General features: G+C 47.1%; 1 protein-coding gene across 2 annotated transcripts; it reads left to right on the top strand.

Annotated features, from left to right (window-relative positions):
* Positions 1-1411: 1411 nt before the first annotated feature.
* On the top strand, positions 1412-22980 carry RINT1 (RAD50 interactor 1). 2 transcript variants are annotated; one of them, XM_039354453.1, is made up of 16 exons: positions 1412-1504; positions 3480-4061; positions 6316-6395; positions 7465-7660; positions 9490-9731; positions 10871-11044; positions 11131-11283; positions 12481-12637; positions 14657-14767; positions 15797-16022; positions 16856-16993; positions 18217-18416; positions 20434-20648; positions 21240-21420; positions 21523-21641; positions 22623-22980. In XM_039354453.1, exons 2-16 carry the CDS (start codon positions 4014-4016, stop codon positions 22843-22845), a joined length of 2463 nt encoding a protein of 820 aa, XP_039210387.1. In that variant the 5' UTR covers positions 1412-1504; positions 3480-4013; the 3' UTR covers positions 22846-22980. The 2 variants fall into 2 exon arrangements, with proteins under 2 accessions (XP_039210387.1, XP_039210388.1); XM_039354454.1 differs by having other exon boundaries at positions 6319-6395.
* Positions 22981-22998: the final 18 nt, after the last annotated feature.

A 22998-nucleotide genomic window follows, 5' to 3' on the forward strand; every position in this document is an offset into this window, starting at 1 on the left:
TATCCGTTATCGGACGTTGGTGATCATATTGGGGATCCTGATTTTATCAGCCGCCACACAAAAAAGTGCTGCTGAGTTTTGTCCAAACTAGTCCCTTAGATTTTGAAGCCACGATCTTTTTCTTCTGCCTGGACCTCGTTTGCCTTCCTTTTTTCCCTGGAGGATTAAATGGAGTATGCCGTATTTTTTCTGGGCATCGCGTCACATGTCTGAAATATTCTAATTTTCGTTTTTTTAATTGTTTTGATGATTTCCCTGGGCTTCCCAGGCTGCTTATCACCTCCTCATTTCTGATCTTGTCAATCCAGCTTCTACGTAACAGCCGCCTGTCAATCCACATTTCAAATGCTCCTAGTCTCTTCAGGTGGCCTTCTGTCAGAGACCAACTCTCTACTCCAGAGTAGGATAGAAAAAATATAGCATCTGACAAGGCTGATTTTCAGTCTTAGGCTTATGTTGTGACTGCAGAAGATCCACATATTAGATAGAGTCATAGATCAGATGACTGGATGGATGGATGGATGGGTAAGTAGGTAGGTAGGAGAGCCCCATAAAATTCACCCATCATGATTCTGTGGGAATGTAATCAGAGGGAAAAAATCTATTTCAGTACTGAAAGGTTAAGACTGGTGAGAACCATTAGCTGGGCATGAGTCCAGGTGTCCTGTAGGCGAGGGAGGTCATTTTGGCTGGTGCCAGCTGCCCTGCCCTTCTCCTGTCGTGGCACACGGGCATCCTTAGATTTAGCACAATTTAAACCCGCGCTTTTCGAACTTGGCCACTTTCAGAGAGGTGGACTTCAACTCCCAGAATCCTCCAGCAGGCTCAGGAATTCTGAGCATTAAAATCCACACACTGAAAGTGGCCAAGTTTGGTTAAAAAAAAAAAAAAAAAATTATTGGTTTAGACCAGAGGTAGGCAACCTTGGCTCTTTTATGACTCAAAGTGGACTTCAACTCCCAGAATTCCTGAGCCAGCCACGCTGAGGGGAAAGGGAGAGGTTTCCAAGCTGAGCCAGGCTGGCTCAGGAATTCTGGGAGTTGTAGTCCATGAGTCATAAAAGGGCCAAGGTTGCCTGGCCTAGGCCTAGGCCGCTTTCTGACTCCCAGAATTCCTGAGCCAGCATGGCTCAGCATGGAAACCTCTCCCTTTCCCCTCAGCATGGCTGGCTCAGGAATTCTGGGAGTTGAAGTCCTTGAGTCATAAAAGAGCCAAGGTTGCCTACCCCTGGTTTAGACCCAGCTCTCTAAAAGTCTCCATCCTTCCCCACCACACTACAACTCCCGACTCTCCAAGGAAAGCTTCGCGAGGAAGCACATCCGGCCACAAACCGGAAGCTGGGCGCTCCACCCTGGCTTCGGCCGCCCCGAAGCGAAGGGTTTCGTCAAAAGCCTGCGCCGGGTCGTCTCGTGACGTCAGGAGAGCGACGTTACCGCTTGAGTGCCGACGCGTCCGACGGAGAAGAGGGAGGGGGCGTGGCTTACGGCGACACGCAGGGGAGGAGGTGAGTGGCCGCGTTCGGGTTTGCGTTCACACGACCCTTCCCTTGTTTCCCGTTCCCTTCTCCCCGGGAAGAGGGCCTTAGGCGAGGTCTGTGGACGTCTGGATGCCTCCACCCAGCAGTTCGCTTCCAAGGGCGCTCAGCCCTCTCCTTAAGGGCTCCTTCGTGGGATTGCCAGGCCTGACCGTTATTTTGTATTTAATGACGCATTCAGACGGTGGCCTGCGACCTGAAATTATAAAATGGGGAATAAAAGACAACAGTTATAATCAGGATGGACAGGGAGAAATGGGTGCAATTATGTATTGCAAGTAAAAAAAATAAAGTCAAATGTGGTATATTCTGAACACCCCTATTAAGATAAGATAACCTTTATTGTCACTTTTTTCTCTGGACACACTGGCACACATTAAAAAAATGAAATTCTGATGCCCGCTCATTGTGTGTGTGTGTTTGTGTAGGCGTATATATATATGTGTGTGTGTGTGTGTGTGTGTGTGTGTGTGTGTGTATGTGTATGTATATATATATATATATGTGTATACATATGTACATATATGTGTGTGTATGTATATATATATATATATACACACACACACGTACATATACGTATACATATGTTCTCTACACACACATATTACATATATAATATGTATGTATGTATGTGTGTGTAGGTATGTATGTACTATATATATGTATGCATATATATGTATAATATGTATGTGTGTGTGTGTAGGGTCAACACAGCTGCCTAACATGCAAGCAGCTCAGTTTCAAAACTCAGAAGGGTATGGCTGGCTGATGAGAGCTAATCAGCTTGAAACAGCTATCGCAGTCCCCCTTAATTCTTTGTTAGCAATCCAAAAATTTCAGATACACACACACACACCTACATATACATATGCTCTCTACTATATATATATATATATATACATACACACACACACACACACACACACACATTTATTCATACCTATACACACACACACACACACACACATATATACATACATACATACATATAATATGTCCATTTAGAATACATAGCAGAAAAAAGAGTTTTAGGAGTTAACAAGGTTGATACTACAAGTTATAAAGCTATTATAGAATTTAGTCATTCTGCTTCCGATACTGCCTGCTCCCAGAAGGTAACAAAGAAATTACAATAATAGCTTGTTTAATTTGCCTAACCCTTATCTAATATAAAGCTATAATATAATTAAACTTAGCTTCATTTGTAATAAAACTATACATTAAAATATATGTCCTCTAAAGATTATGAAATCACCCTTATTTCTGGTCTTGGGCTGTAAGAAACCCATCCTGGGTGGTTAATCGGAGTCAATCTGCCAAACGTAAAGAAGAAGCTTTAATTCAGCAGGGCAGACCAAAGGAGCTGCTTTTTTTCAAAACAGGCTGTTTTTAATTTAAATGGCAGACTGTGTTCCTGCAGAGATCATGGAGGCTATTGCCAATTTGATGTGTTTCACTTACACCCAAGTTTAGGTTTTCTGTTTGAAAAAGCTAGGTTGAATAAAGCTGCTCTAGAACTTTTAGCGGCCGCCAGCAGGAGCCTAGATCTTGCATTTTTAGCTTAATAAATTGCCTGCAAAATATTCTAAATGTGTTAAGAGATAACGGTGTGGATTTCAGTATTTCTACCGTAAGCATACATTAACACATAATTGCAGCATTTCCTGTTCTTGAGATTCAGCTGTCTCAGCATCCCATTGGTATAGTCCTTCTAATTTATCCCAGATTGTGCTTGCGTTTGTCATTCATGGAGTTGAACACTGCCTGGAGGGTGTATAATTGCAGCCAAAAATAATAATCCCGCATGGTTATTGTCATACGTTATAATGGGTTCCCTTATTTTTGCCTAAATAAAACCGTTTGGCAATAAATAACATCTGAGAGAGAACACTGATGTCTTAATATTTATGGACAATTATGGGGTGTGTTTTTTTTCCCCCCCTAGATGAAAGCAAAGGCTTGTTAAGGAACATGACTCTTTAAGATAAGCGGAAGAATTATGGACTGTTGGAATGCCCAGAGGAAAATGAGAATGCATGAGAGGATAAAAGAAACAAGAACATTTGGATCAGAGATTTCAGTTGTTATGTGGCTAGCAGTTCTCCTTCGTGGCTATTTTGGACAAGACACACAACACAAATTAAAACATTGGGAAAGCAACGGCAGGAGCCAGGCAATAATTCCAAGGAGCCACTGTATGTTCTGATGGTTATATTCCTTCGCTTTGGTTAATCCTATCCATTCCACGCTCATCTTTACTGAGTGAAGCCAGCACTACACTCCTAACAGACTGAATAAACAGAGATATAAACACAGACATTTGCTTCCAGACTTGCTTTAAATCTTGCATCGGCTTTCTGATTACATCCAAAACCGTCTTTTTGTGCGTGACATTTAATATTCGATACTGCGGTAATATTGCTAAGCTTTTTTTTGTTTTTAATTCATCCAAAACCTAAAACCAGTTGCTAAATTGGAAATGGCGCAATCGGAGATTACAAGTGCTGCGTCATTGGTGTCTATTGAGGCAAGTGATTTATTCATTTATTTATTTTTGTTCCTTCTAGTTTTCCCTCTGTGCTAGCTGTTAGAAAGCAACGGGAAAACTCCACTTAAATTAATTCCATACGCTGAGACTTCTGAGAGTTGAATTTCGCGTTGTGCTTTTGCGATATTGGTATTCGGGACATCTTGTTTTTAAAGTCTGCCACGCATTGATTACCTTGAATGACAGGTGTTTCAAGAGACCTCCGATAAATAAGTCAGAGATGCTGGAGAATTAAAAAAAATAAATAGTGCAGGTTGGATTCAGGGTGCTAAGATAGAGAATATTCACGTATTTACAGCGATTGGATCTTTTAAACGTTGGACGGAAACAGTAGGATGCCAAAGAGTGGAAAGGTCCTCTTTTTATGTTTACACTCATCATTTTCATCTGCTTTGCTTCACTTTATGAAGGGCCAATTTCCACTTATCTCATAGAATTCAGTCTTCACTGTATTATTGAATGTATTCTTATACTTTTAACCTTGTTTTTATAGGAAAGCATACCACTTTATGGTGGAATGGTTTAAAAGCTGGTTGCTTTACTTTGACATGATAAGTAAAAGAAAGCTGAAAAACGTAATGGGCATAGATTTAAAAAAAAAAAGATCGACAATTTCCCCCCCCCCCCAGTTACAGCAGTTCTTTGTTTAACTGAAGACCAAAATGCAGGTCCTTGGCTTGCAAACATTTGTTCAGTGACTGTTCAAGGTTATAGGGCTCTGAAAAAAAGTGACAGTATGGGTTTTCAGTAGTAGTAGTAGTAAAAAGTTGGAAGGACCTTAGAGGTCATCTAGTCTAACCCCCTGCTCAGGCAGGAAACCCTATACCGTTTCGGACAAATGGCTGTCCAGTCTCTTCTTTAAAACCTCCAGTGTTGGAGCATTCATCGCTTCTGGAGGCAGGTTGTTCCACTGGTTAATTGTTCTCACTGTCAGGAAGTTTCTCCTTAGTTCTAGGTTGCTTCTCTCCTTGATTAGTTTCCATCCGTTGCTTCTTGTCCTGCCTTCAGGTGCTTTGGAGAACAGTTTGACTCCCTCTTCTTTGGGGCAGCCCCTGAGATACTGGAACACAGCTATCCTGTCCCCCCTCGTCCTTCTCTTCATTAAACTAGACATTCCCAATTCTAGCAACCGTTCCTTATCTGTTTTAGCCTCCAGTCCCCTAATTATCTTTGTTGCTCTTCTCTGTACTCTTTCTAGAGTCTCAACATCTTTTTTACATCGCGGTGACCAAAACCAGATGATGCCGTATTCCAGGTGTGGCCTTACCAAGGCCTTGTACAGTGGTATTAATACTTCACGTGATCTTGATTCTATCCCTCTGTTAATGCACCCCAGCACTGTGTTGGCTTTTTTGGCAACTGCAGCACACGGCTGGCTCCTATTTAAGGGATTGTCCACTAGGACTCCGAGGTCCCTCTCACAGTCGTGCAATTGACTTGTTCCTACCGAAACATTTCCGTGGTGAGAGGATCAGACGCTGACGTCATCGTTTCCCCTGGGATGCCCAGTTAGGGACTCCTTTTGTGTCCCTGTTGAGCTGCCTGTCAGAGTTGTATGTTGCTGTCTACTCACAGTCGCCCATTTTCGAACTTCTGGATTGGCAGGAGCTGGACTGTGGCGGAAGCTCAGCCCAGGTCTCAAAGACGACCCTGCCGATCGTCAGCCCAGTGTCCTAACCACCTCAACCACCATGCTCCCAATTCCCAAATATTAGCTATTCCGTTTGTAATTCTGGGAGGCAATCAAACACATCTGGAGGTTTGGGTGAAGAAGAAAAAAGCTAGTTGTTCTTGAAAGCTTGTTGTTGTTAGTTGTGAAGTCATGTCTGATCCATCGCGACCCCATGGACAATGTTCCTCCAGACCTTCCTGTCCTCCACCATCTTCTGGAGTCCATTGAAGCTCACGCCTCCTGCTTCAGGGACTCCATCCAGCCACCTCCTTCTCTGTCGTCCCCTTCTTCTCTTGCCCTCCATCTTTCCCAGCATGAGGCTCTTCTCCAGGGAGTCCTTCCTTCTCATTAGGTGGACAAAGTCCTTGAGTTTCAACTTCAGGATCTGGCCTTCTAAAGAGCAGTCGGGGTTGATCTCCTCTAGGACTGACCGGTTGGATCGCCTTGCAGTCCAGGGGACACGCAGGAGTCTTCTCCAGCACCAGAGTTCAAAGGCCTCTGTTCTTTGGCGCTCAGCCTTCTTGTGCAATCCAAACTGACCAATATATGTTCCTTTCTTAGCAGGAACTCAGCAGAGAAGAGGAGGAGGAGAAGGAGGAGGAGGAAGGAGCAGAACATCCTGCAGAAATTGACACGTGCTGGTGAGTTAAAGAATACTAGCATAGTTACTGGTAGTATCCTGATGGAAGAGGAATTCTAACAATGCAACAAATCAATAACTTGGAAAATGCCACGAATGCACTCCTGTGTAAAAGCTAATAAGCCAATATCTACAGCTAGATATTTCTTCCACCCTGGCAGTGCTAAGCAAATACTCTGTTTTAGACACCAAGTTTCATCAGCGCCTTTTCATCAGCCGAATGGGTTTAAACCCGGTCCCATCAGTTGCTCAGTGAAAATTCCTCTTGTTTTTAACTTGGTTTTAACTCTACTTTGTGGGAGGGCACTATGCTTCCTTTACTAGGAACCGAGCCTGTTTCTCCCATTGAAATAGGCAGTTTTTGAAATGGGACAGAGGAGGGTGTGGATCTAACCTGAAAAGCGCCAGAAGGCAGGACAAGAAGCAACGGATGGAAACTAACCAAGGAGAGAAGCAATCTGGAACAAAGCAGGAATTTCCTAACAGTGAGAACAGTTTAACGTGGGACGACTTGCCTCCAGATGGCTGCTCCATCGCTGGAGGTTTTTAAGAAGAGACTGGACAGCCCTTTGTCCTGAATGATTATAGGGTTTCCTGCTTGAGGGGGTTGGACTAGAAGACCTCCAAAATCTCTTCCAACTCTTATTCCGTAGTCAGTATTCCAAGCACAGTGTGTTTTCAATAGAGAAGATATTCTGGAATCGTTTACTGTGAGGATGATAACTTCCCATTAAACAAACAAAAAAAACCCAATCCTTTAGTATGTAGGGAGATTGCTTGTCATGCATTGCCATATTTAATAATAATAATAAAGTTGGAGGGGACCTTGGAGGTCATCTAGTCCAACCCCCTGCTCAGGCAGGAAACCCCACACCATTTCAGACAAATGGCTGTCCAGTCTCCTCTTAATTTGATTTGATCCAGTTCACATTTGTCTTGTGGGGGGTGTTAATACTTTTACCGAGCTCTTAATAACGCCTTTTACAAATGTATTCGGTGTTTGCGGAAAAAAAAAACCAAACGTTACAACTGCTTGGGCTAGGAACTTAATAATCCATTTGTTAAATTAGCCCCGCAGGCTGCGCCGAAGCGGAAAACGTGACTCATGGGAACAAAAGGATTCCTAAAGACCCGGGGACCTGTGACATCCCGTTCTACGTGTCTGAATTTGTGGAAAGGAACGTTGGGACGGATTACGACTCACTAAGCAAGCTTGGCGAGCTGATTGAGCAGTTGTCAAAAAACCAGATGAAGTTAGAAGAACAGGTGAGTGCCATTCTGGGAGGGAAGGTTTGTTTAAATACTTTAAGAAAAATAGCCCCCTCTTTAGGTTTGCAACTATTTGGAACTCTAAATGAAGCCATGGGCAGCTGCCTCCAAGGCTTGGCATTTGTTCACATATTACAAATAATATTTCACGGACATGGTCCTTGATTTACAACCATTTTTTGAGCGGCTGAATTTACAACGGCACTGGGAAAAAAAGGTGACTTATGACCAGTTGCTCGTACTTATGACCGTTGCAGCCCCCCCACGGTCACTTGATCAAAATCCAGCCGCTTGCCAACTGGCATTTATTTTGTGACCGTTGGCACTGCCCTGTGGTCACGTGATCACTACATGTAACCTTCCCAGCCGGCTTCTGACAAAGTCTGGGGAATCATTAAGCGAGGATTTGCATAATAACTGTAGCAAGAAAGGTCGTAAAATGGGGCAAAATAGCAGTTCTAATTCGAGGGCTATCTGTCCAGGGAATCCAAGGCACGGGGCCCACGTTTATGGATTTTAACTGTTTAAAAGCGGGAAGGCTGTTTTTAAAGTAACATCACATTGGTCTGTATCAGGGGTAGGCAACCTTGGCCCTTTTATGACTCGTGGACTTCAACTCCCAGAATTCCTGAGCCAGCATGGGGGGAACTATGGCCCCTTCATGACTTGTGGACTTCAACTCCCAGAATTCCTGAGCCAGCATGGCTCAGCTTGGAAACCTCTCCCTTTCCCCTCAGCGTGGCTGGCTCAGGAATCCTGGGAGTTGAAGTCTACCAGTCATAAAAGAGCCAAGGTTGCCTACCCCTGGATTAGGCTTAGACTGCTTTATGACTCATGAACTTCAACTCCCAGAATTCCTGAGCCAGCATGGGGGGAACTATGGCCCCTTCATGACTTGTGGACTTCAACTCCCAGAATTCCTGAGCCAGCATGGCTCAGCTTGGAAACTTCTCCCTTTCCCCTCAGCGTGGCTGGCTCAGGAATCCTGGGAGTTGAAGTCCAGAAGTCATGAAGGGGGCCATAGTTCCCCCATGCTGGCTCAGGAATTCTGGGAGTTGAAGTCCACGAGTCATAAAAGAGTCAAGGTTGCCTACCGCTGGTCTGTATATAGCCAGGGCTGGCTGAGAAATTCTGGGAGTTGAAGTCCACAAAGTCTTAAAGTTGCCAAGTTGGAAGACCCCTGGTATATAGGATATATCTGGCACATGCAACAATATTACATCCATCGCCTTGGATGTGATAAATAACATTGGCGTTGATTGTCAGGTCACGTATTGAACCAATTCTTAACTTGTTTTTATTCAGACCATTTTAAACAAGTTTTTTTTTCTCTCTTAAGAGTAGCTTTCTATTGCCGTTTTAATGTTTTTGGTTGCTTAATGGACACGATCCAGGAAGTACCGATAGTCCTCGGCTTACAACAGTTCGTTTAGCGACCGTTCAAAGTTACAACGGCACTGAAAAAAGTGACTTACGACCGTTTTTCACACTCACAACCGTTGCAGCCATCCACAGGGTCGCGTGATCAAAATTCAGTCCCTTGGCAACTGACTCATATTTATGACGGTCACAGGGTCCCCCCCGGGGTCATGTAATCCCCTTTTGCGACCTTCTGACAAGCAAAGTCAAACCAGGTTAACAGCTTAACAACCATGTTACCAAACTTAACCACTGCAGGGATTCATTTAACAACCGTCGCGCGAAAGGTCATAAAATGAGGCCGCACTCGCTTAAATGGTCTCGGTAACAAAAGTTTTGGGCTCGGGCGTTGTCGTTAAGTCGAAGGTGGTCCGTATAACCGCCTGCTGCTCTCCCGACGACGACAGGTTCTCACCGTTTCATCGGAAGTTCCCAAACGGATCCAAAAGGCCTTGCAGAACGCCGAAGATTCGAAGAAATCTTTCCACGAGCTTCTGGAGAAAGAGAGGATTTTGAACGATGCGGTGAACAGCCACCTGTTGACCTCCAGCCCTTGGATGGAGGAGTTTGCTGCCTTGATAAGCCAAATAAAAGAAGTCGAGAGACACCTGGCTTACTTAAAACAGATTTCACAAGTAGAAGAATTAAGGTAAAGAAGGTTTCAAATCGTTTCGCATCGTTTCAGTATAACACAGTGGTTCTCAACCTTTTTAATGCCGCGACCCCCCCCCAACCGGTCGTAAGTCGAGGACTACTCAACTGGTGCAGCACCGTTTGCAGAATGGGACTGTTGGCGGGCTCAGCAGGGCAGAGACAGCTTGGACAATTCCTATTGGCTTTTGAAAGCCAATAGAATTAGACTCTATTCAAGAGAGTCTATTCTATTGGCTTTCAGAAGCCAATAGAATAAAAGGGAGTAGCACAGCTAAGGAAAAGGGGGGAAAAAATGGCGGACTGCGTTGTTTGGCGACCCCCGTGAAATGGTCGTTCGACCCCAAATGGGATCCCGATCCACAGGTTGAGAACCGCTGGTATAACAGAAGGCTTAGAGCAGAGGCCACCAATCTTCGTCGGTTGGCGGACCGGAGGAAAAGGGAGGGGTAAGCATTTTACGTGCATGCGTGTGCGCCCAGGGCCGCGAGCATGGGTGTGCTGCAAACAGGGCGGGACTAGCGTCTGCATGATACTAGCCCTACCCTGTTCTTGCGTGGCGCAGCCCCTTGTTTCTGCTCCCGTGGTGCGGCGGTGGCCATTTTTGCGCCTTGCAGCGGGCGGTGGCCTGTTTTTGCACCCCGTGATACCACAACGCCCCGTTTTCGCACCCCGAGGCCCATTTTTGCACCCCGTGGCGCAAAAATGCTATATGAGTATGTGAATACATGCTTGACTTTCTTTGATTTATTTACGTAGTTTATAGCCATAATCTTTCTTTGCCTTCAGGCTCCTAACACAGTTGTAAAGGTAGCTTTGTGATCATTTTTTTGATTTCCATATGGACTTAGTTGGCTAATTTATTTTCTTGCACAGGGGGTCTTTGGCGCTCTGTGGGCTTGGTGGTTTTCTTGCAGATGTTCCATTGCTAACACTGATGATGTTATCTAGTTGGGTCATGAAATGTCTGCAAGTAAGCTCAGAGAATATCAGACACCACAGTTCAACCCCAAGCTACAAACACTAATTTCTATTTTGGTTTCATTTGATGATTTTAGCTTCCGGCAATACCACACACGGTATCATCTCTGCTCATTTGTCCACTGTGTTTTCCCCCCCCCCTCTTTGTTTTGCTAGTGACAACATCCAGCAATATCTAATGACCAACAACGTGCCCGAGGCTGCTACGGCCTTGGCGTCCATGGCTGAGTTAGATATCAAGCTCCAAGACTCTTCCTGCTCACATCTCTTGACTTTTATAAGATCTACTATTCAATTCTGGCACAAGATCCTGAAAGACAAATTGTCCAGGTAGGAAAACGTCCATCAGTTGTCTTAGGCTTTCTTTGGATCGCCCAGTCACAGCAATAACGACGTGCTCGTCTTTTTTTTGGCAGTGATTTCGAAGAGACGCTGACACAGCTGCATTGGCCATTTATTGGACCAGCACAATCCCAAGTTTTGGGCCTGGCTCCCTCCTCCCCGAACGCCGCAGAAATATACAGTAACTTTGAGACCCTGTTTTCTCAACTCCTCAAACTGCAGGCATCGTATCCTCTTTAAGTTTTTTTTTTAAGTATCCGGCTAGCCTTGGCTTAAATGCAGAATTATTGTATAATTCTTTATGGAATGTAGGGTCGTGGATGTCCCCAGTCTCAGCCAAAACCCAGATGTTAAGATGTTGTTCTACCTTAGGTGGCGGCAAATAATATTCTATGAATATCCTCATAGAAAGAGCCCAAGCATTGTGGGGCAACCCCCGTTAATGTTTGCATGTTGACACGCATTCTGTCTCTTCCCTTCTGTCATTTGTGCAGAGATACACACATAACGCAGATATAGAGAGGTAGAAACATGTGCACCTGGACAAAGAAATATATCTGACCACCTAGATCAGTAGTTCTCCACCTGTGGGTCGGGACCCCATTTGGGGTCGATCGACCATTTCACGGGGGTCGCCAAGCAAGGCTGTCCGCCATTTTTTTTTCCCTTTTCCGGTGGGTGCCTTACCTCCCTTGGGCTGGGCCAGCTGGTGGCCCAGCCAGTGGTCGGCCTGCTCCGCCTCTGCCGCTTGCCAGCTACGCCTCGGCCGGCGCAGGGGGCGGCACCACGCATGCACGGCGCTCCCGGGCAGGGAAAGTCCTCGACTTACGACCGGTTGGGTAGCCCTCAACTTACGACCGGTTTAGTCCTTGACTTACGACCGGTTTAATCCTTGACATACGACTGGTTTAGTCCTCGACGTACGACCAGTTGGGGGTCATGGCATTAAAAAGGTTGAGAACCTCTGACCTAGATAGTCTTATGGCTCACCGAGGATTGTCCATCTCCTTCATGTCAGGGGAATCCAAGGTTTTTCCTTCTGTCCTTAGATTATTAATTCAAGTCGTTATAAGGGACTGTATTGATTAAAAGAAACACCTTTCATTTTATTCGAACGATGAAACAGATCTTTCTTCTGAACAGCTTATAAACCTCCGGCGCTCCTACGTTGGTGATCTCCCATCTCCCATCCTATCAACAAAGGCAATAATTTAAGGATTGAGCGGGCTTTTTGTTCACAGGCAAATAAAAATAATATTTAATTTTTGTTTTATTGAAATGGGGGATTAGGGAAGAGGGTTTTGTTTTTTTCAGCGAAATGAAAAAATGCTTGTTTGGTGGACTCTTGGATTCCATCCTACCTCTGTAAGCCCTGGCGTGTATTCTCACCACATTGTACCTTAACGCATAAAAAAAAATCTCAGAGACGAACTATTAACCAAACCGAAGCAGCTGCCAGAAAAATATCTCCTTCCATCAACTCCACCTATTATACTACCAATGCAGATCATGCTGGCTCCCCTTCAGAAAAGATTCAAATACCATTTCACGGGGAATCGGCAAACCAACGTCTTGAGCAAGGTAGAATAGCCTTGATCGGCAGATCCTGCTCTTAGAGCAGGGGTGTCAAACTCAATTTCATGGAGGGCCGCATCAGCATTGCGATTGCCCTGGGGAGGGGCGGGTGGGAGTGGCCTACTGGGTGGGCGTGGATGGAGTGGGTGTGGCCTACTGGGTGGGCATGGCCAGCTCTACATTGTTTGCATCAAGGGTGCCTGTGGGGGCCTGGGCAGGAGTGGGACAGATCTGGGGGTCTCTGGCAGAAGGGTGGGATCAGGGCAAGTGCCAAGGCATGGTCCATTTCTTCATTCCTCACCAAGGGGGACACCTCCCCAGCATGCACCCAGGGGACGGGGCCGACGCGGCAGGGGCTGGTTCCTCGCTGCTTCCAGACGGCCTTGTGGAGCTAAGACTGAATGTGTTTCAGCATAGATGGCCACCCCAAAATTGTACAATGGCTCCCGGCCGGCCTGGGCCAGGGCCAAGGCAGCGGGGGCCGTTCCCTCACTGTTTCCAGGATGGCTTTGCAGGCCACATGAAACCACTTCGTGGGCCGCATCCGGCCCCCGGGCCTTGTGCTTGACATGTCTTTCTTAGAGGTTCTGTTTTTAAAACCTTACTTCGTAAAGATTGCAGCCCAGGAGGGTAAGTGGAACAAACCCCAATCTTCAGCTGTTCTCTGAAAAGTCACCCAAGTTTACAGAACTGAATTGGAAAATATGCAGTCATTACAGACAGCCCTCAACGTACGGCCACAACTGAGCCTAAAATGTCTGCCACTACGTGAGTCAGTTGTTAAGTGAGTTTTGCCCCAGTTGTTAAGTGAACCACTGCTGTTGTTAAGTTAGTAACAACGTTAAGTTACTAACAACGTTGACTTTGCTGGTTACGAGGTCGCAAACGGGGATTGCACAATGCTGCAGCCGTCATATATCTGAATTTTGATCACGGGACCGTGACGATGCGACCACAGCTGTAAGGGTGGAAAAACGGCCGTGTCGCTTTTTCCAGTGTCGTCGTGACTTCAAACTGTCAGTGAACTGCTGTAAGTTGAGGACTACTTGTCTCTCCCTAATATTCAGCAAGAAGTGAACTTGCTTCAGTGGGGCCAGTAGATCTCACTTGTTCCCTGATGGTTCTCTGGGCCAGCCGAGAATGTGCAGAGTGGAGGTTACCCACGGCTGGCTGTGGAATTCTGGGAGTTGAAGTCCACAGGACTTAAGACTGCTAAGGTCGGGCTCCCCAATGGCCTATATCGGGTAGGCAACCTTGACTCTTTTATGACTGGTGGACTTCAACTCCCAGAATTCCTGAGCCAGCATGGCTCAGCTTGGAAAGCTCTCCCTTTCCCCTCAGCGTGGCTGGCTGAGGAATTCTGGCAGTTGAAGTACACGAGTCTTAAAAGTTGCCAAGGTTGAGGACCCCTGATATAGGGCAGGGGTGGGGAATCTTGGCTCTTCTATGGCTGGTGGACCTCAACTCCCAGAATTCCTGAGCCAGCCTGGCTCAGCTTGGAAACCTCTCCCTTTCCCCTCAGCGTGGCTAGCTCAGGAATTCTGGGAGTTGAAGTCCATGAGTCATAAAAGAGCCAAGGTTGCCTACCCCTGTCCTAAGTCCTCCTGTTCTAAGCGGTGAGCCTCCTAGACCAGGGGTAGGCCACCTTGGCTCTTTTATGACTCGTGGACCAACTCCCAGAATTCCTAAGCCAGCCTGGCTCAGCTTGGAAACCTCTCCCTGTCCCCTCAGCATGGCTGGCTGAGGAATGCTGGGAGTTGAAGTCCACAAGTCATGAAGGGGCCATAATTCCCCCATGCTGGCTCAGGAATTCTGGGAGTTGAAGTCCACGAGTCATAAAAGAGCCAAGGTTGCTACCCCTGGCCTATATCATGCTGGCCGGGGAATTCTGGGAGTTGAAATCCACAGGTCTTAAAGCTGCTAAGGTCGGACAACTCTGAGGTAGGGGCATGATGTTGCTGATACAGTTGTCCCTTTGACGGAGCAGCGCACAGGTTTTTCTCTGATTTTGTCTTCCTTCCCAAGCCCGAGTGGTATCTTACCCAAGTATTGATGTGGATTGGGAACCACGTGTCGTTTCTCGAAGACAAAGTTCAGCCCATCCTGGACAAAGCAGGCACTTCCGTGAACGCAAGGGTAAACCTCTCTCCTTTTCGTGTGGATTGGCAGCCATTGTCCCACAGGCAGTCCTTGACTTACCACCACAATTGAGCCCAGAATTTATATTTTGCTAAGCCAGATGGTTATTAAGTGAGTTTTGCCCCGTTTTACGACTTTACTTGCCACAGTTGTTAAGCGAATCACTGCAGTTGTTCAGGTAGTACCATAGTTGTTAAGTGAATCTGGATTCCCCCATTGACTTCACTTGTCACAAGGTCGCAATCCCATGACCCCGGGATGCTGTGACCGTCATAAATATGAACCGGTTGCCAAAGCATTTGAATTTTGATCACGTGACCCTGGGGATGGCGCAGCGATCGCAAGCATGAAAAACGATCATCAGTCACTTTTTTGCAGTGCTATTGTAACTTTGAACAGTCAGTAAGTGACCTGTTGTAAGGCAAGGACCGCCGTACTTTATTTTCGCTCTTGTCCCTAGTTTGCTCTATTCTTCGGTGTCAGAGCACGCACAGTCTTATTGCACTGAGGTAACCCTGGAGTAAATACAGTGAACAGTGGACTGTATTAAATGGTGGTTTATATTATACTATCTACAAATATACACTAGAAAGAAGATACACGCACGGGGTGATTCAGCAAACTCCGATACAGTTACCACGGGAAACGGACGAGAGAGAAAGACTCCAGCAAAAAGCCTTCCCTTTTATACTCAGACTCTTAAAGGGATACATACACCCGCTGAGTCATTCCTAACATTGCATCATTCATCTCACATTATATAAGCTGGTTAGCTTCTAAATCATTACCTTGACATACAGGTTGGTTTTTTTTTTTGTTTTTTGAAGATTTTGGTCTGAAGTTTTGATCACATGACCGTCGGGACGCTGCAGCGGTCGTGAGCGCCAATCCCTTTTTTTTCCAGTGCCGTTGTGACTTTCGACGGTCCCTAAAAATGAACCGTTGTGAGTCGAGGACTGCCTCCGACAAGAGCCACACGGTCCTTTTATCTGTTGGTTTTAATTTTTATCTCTTTTGTTTCTTAAGCTGGAGTTTTCCCGGGCTTTGGTCATGCTCATCCTGGAGAAGCTGGATGCCGACATCCCTTGCATGTTGTACGACGACAACCTCTTCTGCCACCTGGTGGACGAGATCCTCCTGTTTGAAAGGGAGCTGCACGGTCTTCGTGGCTACCTCAGCACTCTCCCCAGCTGCATGCACATTTTATCAGAAGAAACCTACTTTCAGAGATGGTTGACGGTAGAGAGAAAATGTAAGATGCTACGGCAGAGGTTCCCACCGGGGCACCGGGGACCACTGGTTCTGTGGAGAGAGATTTTTCCGCGGACCAGAGAGGGCGTGGTTTTGTGTGCTGCCTGCATCCCGCGGATAGGTCTTTGCTTGTTTGTGTGGACCGGTTGCTGGCGTGCCGTGGCTCGGTACCGGTCCACAGTCCGGGGGTTGGGGACCCCTGTGCTATGGAATCATTTCCTTGGATTAAACAATCCCCTTTTTTTCTCCCCCCGGGCAATAGCTACCCTGAATGTAAACAGGTGGCGGGATTAAATACAGGTAGTCCTCGACTTACGACAGTTCATTTAGTGACCGTTCAAAGTTACAACAGCACTGGGAAAAAAAGTGACTCAAAACCATCGTTTTTCCCGTGTAGGACAGTTGCGGCATCCCCCACGTTCAAAATTCAGACGCTTGGCAACTGACTCGTATTTATGACGGGGGCAGTGTCCCAAGGTCACGTGATTCCCCCTTTTGCGATCTTCCGACAAGCAACTTCAAGGGGGAAGCCAGGTTCACTTAAACAACTGTCTTATTGTCGTAACAACTGCACAGTAATCACCGTGGCACGAAAGGTCGTAAAACGGGGCGAAATTCACTGAAATCTTTCACTTAGCAACAAACCTTTGGGCCTCAATTGTGCTCGTAAGCCGAGGACTATCCGTCATGTATAAAATTAACGCACCGTAATGTCTGCACTTGAGATTTGAAAAAAAGAAAAAAAGCTGGGGCTTCGTTTTTCCGACTGACCCTTTTCTCCGTAGCTGCACTTGTGAATGAGCTTTAGCTTCGTTTATTGTGTCTTCCTCACAGTTGCTCTTCAGAAAATGGATTCCATGCTGTCATCGGAAGCTGCTTGGGAATCCCAGTACAAGGACATCACTGATGTAGATGAAATGAAGGTCCCAGACTGCGCAGAGACTTTTATGACTCTCCTCCTGGTGATCACTGGTAATTATAACGGGCTTTCGGCATTTTGCTTCCGTTGTTTATTCGTTCAGGAATGGTAACGTATCTTTTACGGGAAAATAAACTGCCGTTAGTAGTCAAGTAGAAATAGATTTCAAGAGGAACCAATAAAGGAAAATATTTAGGATAGGATAGGATAGGATAGGATAGGATAGGATAGGATAGGATAGGAGGAGAATATTTAGGATAGGACAGGATAGGATAGGATAGGATAGGATAGGAGGAAAATATTTAGGATAGGACAGGATAGGTAGGATAGGACAGGACAGGATAGGATAGGAGGAAAATATTTAGGATAGGATAGGATAGGAGGAAAACATTTAGGATAGGACAGGACAGGATAGGATAGGATAGGAGGAAAATATTTAGGATAGGACAGGATAGGACAGGACAGGATAGGATAGGATAAGATAGGAGGAAAACATTTAGGATAGGACAGGATAGGATAGGATAGGATAGGAGGAAAATATTTAGGATAGGACAGGATAGGATAGGATAGGATAGGATAGGAGGAAAATATATAAGATAGGATAGGATAGGACAGGAGGAAAATATTTAGCATAGGATAGGATAGGGTAAGATAGAATAGGATAGGATAGGGTAGGGTAGGGTAGGATAGAATGTGACCCTTCAAAGTTACAACGGCACTGGAAAAAAAAGTGACAGAACTATTTTTCAGAGTTACAACCTTTGTAGCATCCCCACGGTCACACGATCAAAATTCACACGCTTGGCAACTGGCGCGTATTGAGGACCGTTGCATGTGATCCCTTTTTGCGACCTTCTGGCGGGCCAAGTCAATGGGTGGGGGGGCAGAGTCACTTAACAACTGGGTTACCGACGTCACAACAGCAACGGTTCCCTTAAAACCGTGATGAGAAAGGGGCATAAAAAAGGGGCCAAAGCTCACTGAACCGCTGTCTCGCTTAGCGACAAAAATGTTGGGCCCCGGGGTGGTCGTAAGCCGAGGACCGCCTGCATTCTGTTGTCCCATCTCAAGAAAGTCCAGGGCAGCAGCCCGGCCACGCAGATCTTTCTGGAACACCAAGAGCTGTTTTTCGTGGGCCCTGCCTGTGAGGTAAAAAGAACCGAGGAAGGAGAACTTGGGGAAGAACCTGAAGATGGATCTTTCCTTCCAGCCTGGAGGTGAACTTGGGATTTTCACAACCTGAAAATAACGCCAGCGCTTGGCGATTTCCACCCAGACAGGTACAAGCATCTTCCCACAGCGGCTCGGAAACTGCGCTTCCTCGAATTGCAGAAAGAGCTGGTGGACGACTTTAGGATACGGCTCACTCAGGTCATGAAGGAAGAAACCAGAACGCCTCTCGCCTTCCGCTACTGTGCGATCCTGAACGCCGTCAACTACATAGCGACGGTGCTAGCCGACTGGGCCGACAACGTCGTAAGTCACAGTGTGGTGGCGGGAGCCGTTTGTGGGTGGTCGAAAGGCTTTCGGGCGAAGCTACGTTCTGATAGAACAGAACTCTCTGTCGCTGGGGGCTGAGGCGCGTGGTGTCCTCTGATCTTGGTGGTTGCCTTGCAGGCGTCTCATGACCCAACTAGGTAACCTCATCAGCGCTAGAAGGGAGGGGGGTTTGTGGAATGGAGGAGAAGGAGAAGAGGAGGAGGAGGACTAAGGCAGGGGTCTTCAAATGTGGCCCTTTTATGACTTGTGGACTTGAACTCCCAGAATTTCTCAGCCGGCCTCCATTTTGTTTGTTAGATTTAAGACAGGCGTCTTCAAACGTGGCCCTTTTATGACTTGTGGACTTGAACTCCCAGAATTCCTCAGCCGGCCTCCATTTTGTTTGTTAGATTTAAGACAGGGGTCTTCAAACTTGACCCTTTTATGACTTGTGGACTTGAACTCCCAGAATTCCTCAGCCAGCCTCCATTTTGTTTGTTAGATTTAAGACAGGGGTCTTCAAACTTCGCCCTTTTATGACTTGTGGACATAAAATTCCCCAGCCGGCATGGGGGGGGATGCCGGCTGGGGAATTCTGGGAGTTGAGGCCCACGCATCTTAAAATCGCCAAGGTTGAGAAACATTGATTTAGATCAGGGGTGTCAAACGGACCGGATGCATCACACGGAAGCCGTGCCCACCCCAGCTCCGTCAAGGGGGGGGGGGGAAAGTCATGATACGCTGTCACCCGTCACGTGACGTGGCGGGTTTGACACCCCCGATTTAGATTGCGGAATGGCTGTAGCACCACCTACTGTTGGCATGTGGCTAGTAAAGACGGGAGGACCTCAGCTGCAAAGGGCTTTTCTCTCCCCTTAACGTTAAGAGAGTCTCTCGAAATTTTTCGTGTCCTGCCATTAGCTCAGCGGCTCTCAACCTTTTTAATGCCACGACCCCCCCCCCAACCGGTCATAAGTCGAGGACTACTCAACCGGTCGTAAGTCGAGGACTACTCAACTGGTGCAGCACCGTTTGCAGACTGGGGCTTTTGGCGGCTCAGCAGGGCAGAGACAGCCTGGACAATTCCTATTGGCTTTGGAAAGACAATAGAATTAGACTCTATTCAAGAGAGTCTATTCTATTGGCTTTCAAAAGCCAATAGAATAAAAGGGAGTAGCACAGCTAAGGAAAAGGGGGGGAAAAATGGCGGAGTGCGTTGTTTGGTGACCCCCGTGAAATGGTCGTTCGACCCCCAATGGGGTCCCGACCCACAGGTGGAGAACCACTGCGTTAGCTCCTTTTACTAAGCTCCTGAATCCAAAGCATATGCTTTACCCCAAAGTTAAGATCCTTAAAAAAAAAAAACAAAACTAGTGGTGATAACTCAATTTTCTTGTTTTTCTTTGAAGAGGTTTCGCTTCTCATCCAAGAGGCTTCTTCAGCTCGGACTGGATGGTGGGGAAGGGAAGGATTTATCCTCCTTGCAGACAGCTGGTCGTTTGCATCCTTTTAGAGCGTCGGTGAAGCCACTTGGAGGCTTACCTGTGTCCTCAGGGTCAGCTGAGTGGTGCAGATGGGGGTGAAGCCTTCTTGGCTGCAGGATATTTTTCTGCCCTGGGTCCCTTCCCGGTTGAAGACGGGCGCAGGCTGCTGGGGATGAGTCTGTGTGGTCTGCCTCTCCAACTGAAGCGCAAACGGTTCCTGCGGTCTGCAATGTTTTCCGAAAATCCATTCCTATCCCCGCACCGTTCAGAGGCTGTTCATCCCCAGAGGCACAGCTAAATGTCTCTGGAAGATTCTCAGTCGTCCAGATCCTTCCATTCCCCACCATCCAGTCTGAACGGGAGAAGCGTCTGGGATGGGAAGCGAAACAACTTCAAAAAAAAACACAAGGAAATTCAGTTGCCTCCTGAAAAAAAAAAAAAAAAGCACCTTTGGGACAAACCACGACTTGGACAACTGAGAATCTCCAGAGACCCGGGAGGTTTCACCCGATGCTGTTTTGTCTGCGCAGTTTTTTTTACAGCTGCAGCAGGCTGCCCTGGAAATGTGCGCCGGAAGCGACGGGCTGAGCATGCTCCAGTTGGGGCAGCTGGCTTCTCTGGAAAGCTCGGTGTTCGATGACATGATCAACCTCCTTGAACGGTTGAAGCACGACATGCTCAGCCGGCAAGTCGACCATGTCTCCAAGGAAGTGAGAGACGTGGCCAAGATCTACAAAAGGGAAAGGTAAAAACTTGAGAGGAGAATATCCGTAGCTCAGGGTTGAAATGAGGGTCCTTGGTGCTGTCTGAGGAGGAGGAGGAGGACGACTGTGGGGGTCCTTGGTGCTCTCTGAGCTGGGTGGTTTCCTTGCAGACATCTCATGACTCAACTAGGTAACATCATCAGTGCTGGAAGGGAGTGATGGAGGAGGAGGAGGACTGTGGGGGTCCTTGGTGCTCTCCGCTGGGTGGTTCTCTTGCAGACGTTTCATTACCCTACTAGGTAACATCATCAGTGTTAGAAGGGAGTAGGGTTTGTGGAATGATGGAGGGGGGCTGTGGGATCCTTGGTGCTCTCTGTGCTTGGCTGTTTCCTTGCAGACATTCAGCCTGGAATCGTTACGTTCCCACAAACGTCTTAGTCCAGCCCTTCTCGAATTCTGTTTACCCAGCGCCAATTTAGTGCTGACCGGCTAGATTTCTTGTGTTATCGGCACAGACCCTCAATCAGCTTCACGTGTGGACCCGATTCTTCGCGCCTGACATTTTTTCATTGACGGGGGAACGAGCCGAGCTACGGGCTTGACTTCAGCCAGGTTTCGTGTCTCTTGCGTAGGTGGCTCTCCTTGCCCTCCCAGGCCGAACAAGCGGTGATGTCCTTGTCCAGCACTGCCTGCCCTTTGCTCCTGGCTTTGCGAGACCGGCTCCTTCAGTTGGAGCAGCAGCTCTGCTACTCCTTGTTCAAAACCTTCTGGCAAATGCTCGCCGAGCAAGTTGACTTGTTCATCTACCAGGAGGTAAGTAGCGTCGCCCGCCTCTGGCGGGGACTTTAGCCGAGACTTTAGCGGTCCTGGTTTTTAAACGCGGCCGGCCTTTGATCCGCATACCATCTCTTGTAGGTCATCCTGGCCAATCATTTCAACGAAGGGGGAGCGGCCCAACTCCAGTTCGATATGACTCGGAATCTTTTCCCTTTATTCTCCCATTACTGCAAACGGCCGGAGAATTATTTCAAACAGTGAGTATGGCGCACAATGCTTATTTATTTCTAAGTTGCCTCTGGCAGTAGTGGCGGACCTATGGCACGTGTGCCAGAGGCGGCACTCGGAGCCCCCTCTGTGGGCACGCGCGCCATATCCCGGAGATGGCAAACCGTCCTTCTTCAACCAGCCGCCCATTAACTCGCCGAAGTCCCACATGGCTGGATGCATCCCAGCACCCATGCGCTCGCTGGCGTCTGTGTGCAGGGGCCAATGGTGTCAGGTAGCAACCGCCCCTGCCTCGCCTTGCTCTGTGACAATGACACCCCCAACCTGCCTCGCCTCGCCCCGCAGGACGAGCCTCCTGCCCATTGCCCCACCTGCCAGACACACCCTGGATCTCCCCCAACCCTGTCCGGCCCCCACAGGCGTTCCTCCTCACGAGCAACATTGAGGTGATCACACCCATGGCTGGCTGGGGAATTCTGGGAGTTGAAGTCCACAAATCTTAAAGAGGCTGAGTTTGAGGACCCCTAGTATAAGGACGAAGACTGTCCAGTCTCTTCTTAAAAACCTCCAGTGTTGGAGCATTCACCGCTTCTGGAGGCAGGTGGTTCCACTGGTTAATTGTTCTCACTGTCAGGAAGTTTCTCCTTAGTTCCAGATTGCTTCTCTCCTTGCTTAGTTTCCACCCGTTGCTTCTTCTCCTGCCTTCAGGCGCTTTGGAGAATAGCTTGACTCCCTCTTCTTTGGGGCAGCCCCTGAGATACTGGAAGGCTGCTATCATGTCCCCCTTCGTCCTTCTCTTCATTAGACTAGACGTGCCCAATTCCAGCAACCGTTCCTTATATTGTTTGAAAGTTCTCAGAATCACGCAAGATTTTTGTCACTTGGCACTAAAAGCTGCTCTCGGAGAAAGAAACTTAAAATTATCTTGGATGAGGGATCTGTGGTTGAGTTACTCTTTGAAACGTACCCAGATTTAGAACTTGGATGTATTTATTTATTTTCTTGTCTAGCATCAAGGAGGCCTGCATTGTGCTGAACTTAAACATCGGTTCTGCCCTGCTGTTGAGGGATGTGCTACAGTCGGGTCCGGAAACCAGAACTGGAATCAGCTTTCCTTCAAATCAACCCACAGCTGTGGCAGCTTTAAATGAACTTGGAATTTATAAGTTAGCTCCAAAGGATGTTGGGATTCTCCTGAATTTGAGGACAAATTGGCCTAATACGGGCAAATAATCAAGGCAAACAGAACGGAGAGACACTTATCGCTGTTACGTTATTTAGAAATGACGCTATGTTCTCGTGTGATGTCAAGTATACTGCCTTGGAAAGAAAAACATGCATTAAAAAAACCACTGAAAACTAAACCGCTATACATCACGGCTTCAA

Source organism: Crotalus tigris, unplaced genomic scaffold (assembly GCF_016545835.1).
Source record: "Crotalus tigris isolate CLP2741 ecotype Arizona unplaced genomic scaffold, ASM1654583v1 scf7180000018553.2237530, whole genome shotgun sequence".
Classification (NCBI taxonomy): domain Eukaryota; kingdom Metazoa; phylum Chordata; class Lepidosauria; order Squamata; family Viperidae; genus Crotalus; species Crotalus tigris.

Coding starts and splice junctions, on each gene's coding strand:
- RINT1 (XM_039354453.1), top strand. CDS start 4,014: ATGGCGCAATCGGAGATTACAAGTGCTGCGTCATTGGTGTCTATTGAG. Junction 21,421..21,522: donor ACTTGTTCATCTACCAGGAG/GTAAGTAGCGTC, acceptor CATCTCTTGTAG/GTCATCCTGGCCAATCATTT. Junction 21,642..22,622: donor CCGGAGAATTATTTCAAACA/GTGAGTATGGCG, acceptor TTTCTTGTCTAG/CATCAAGGAGGCCTGCATTG.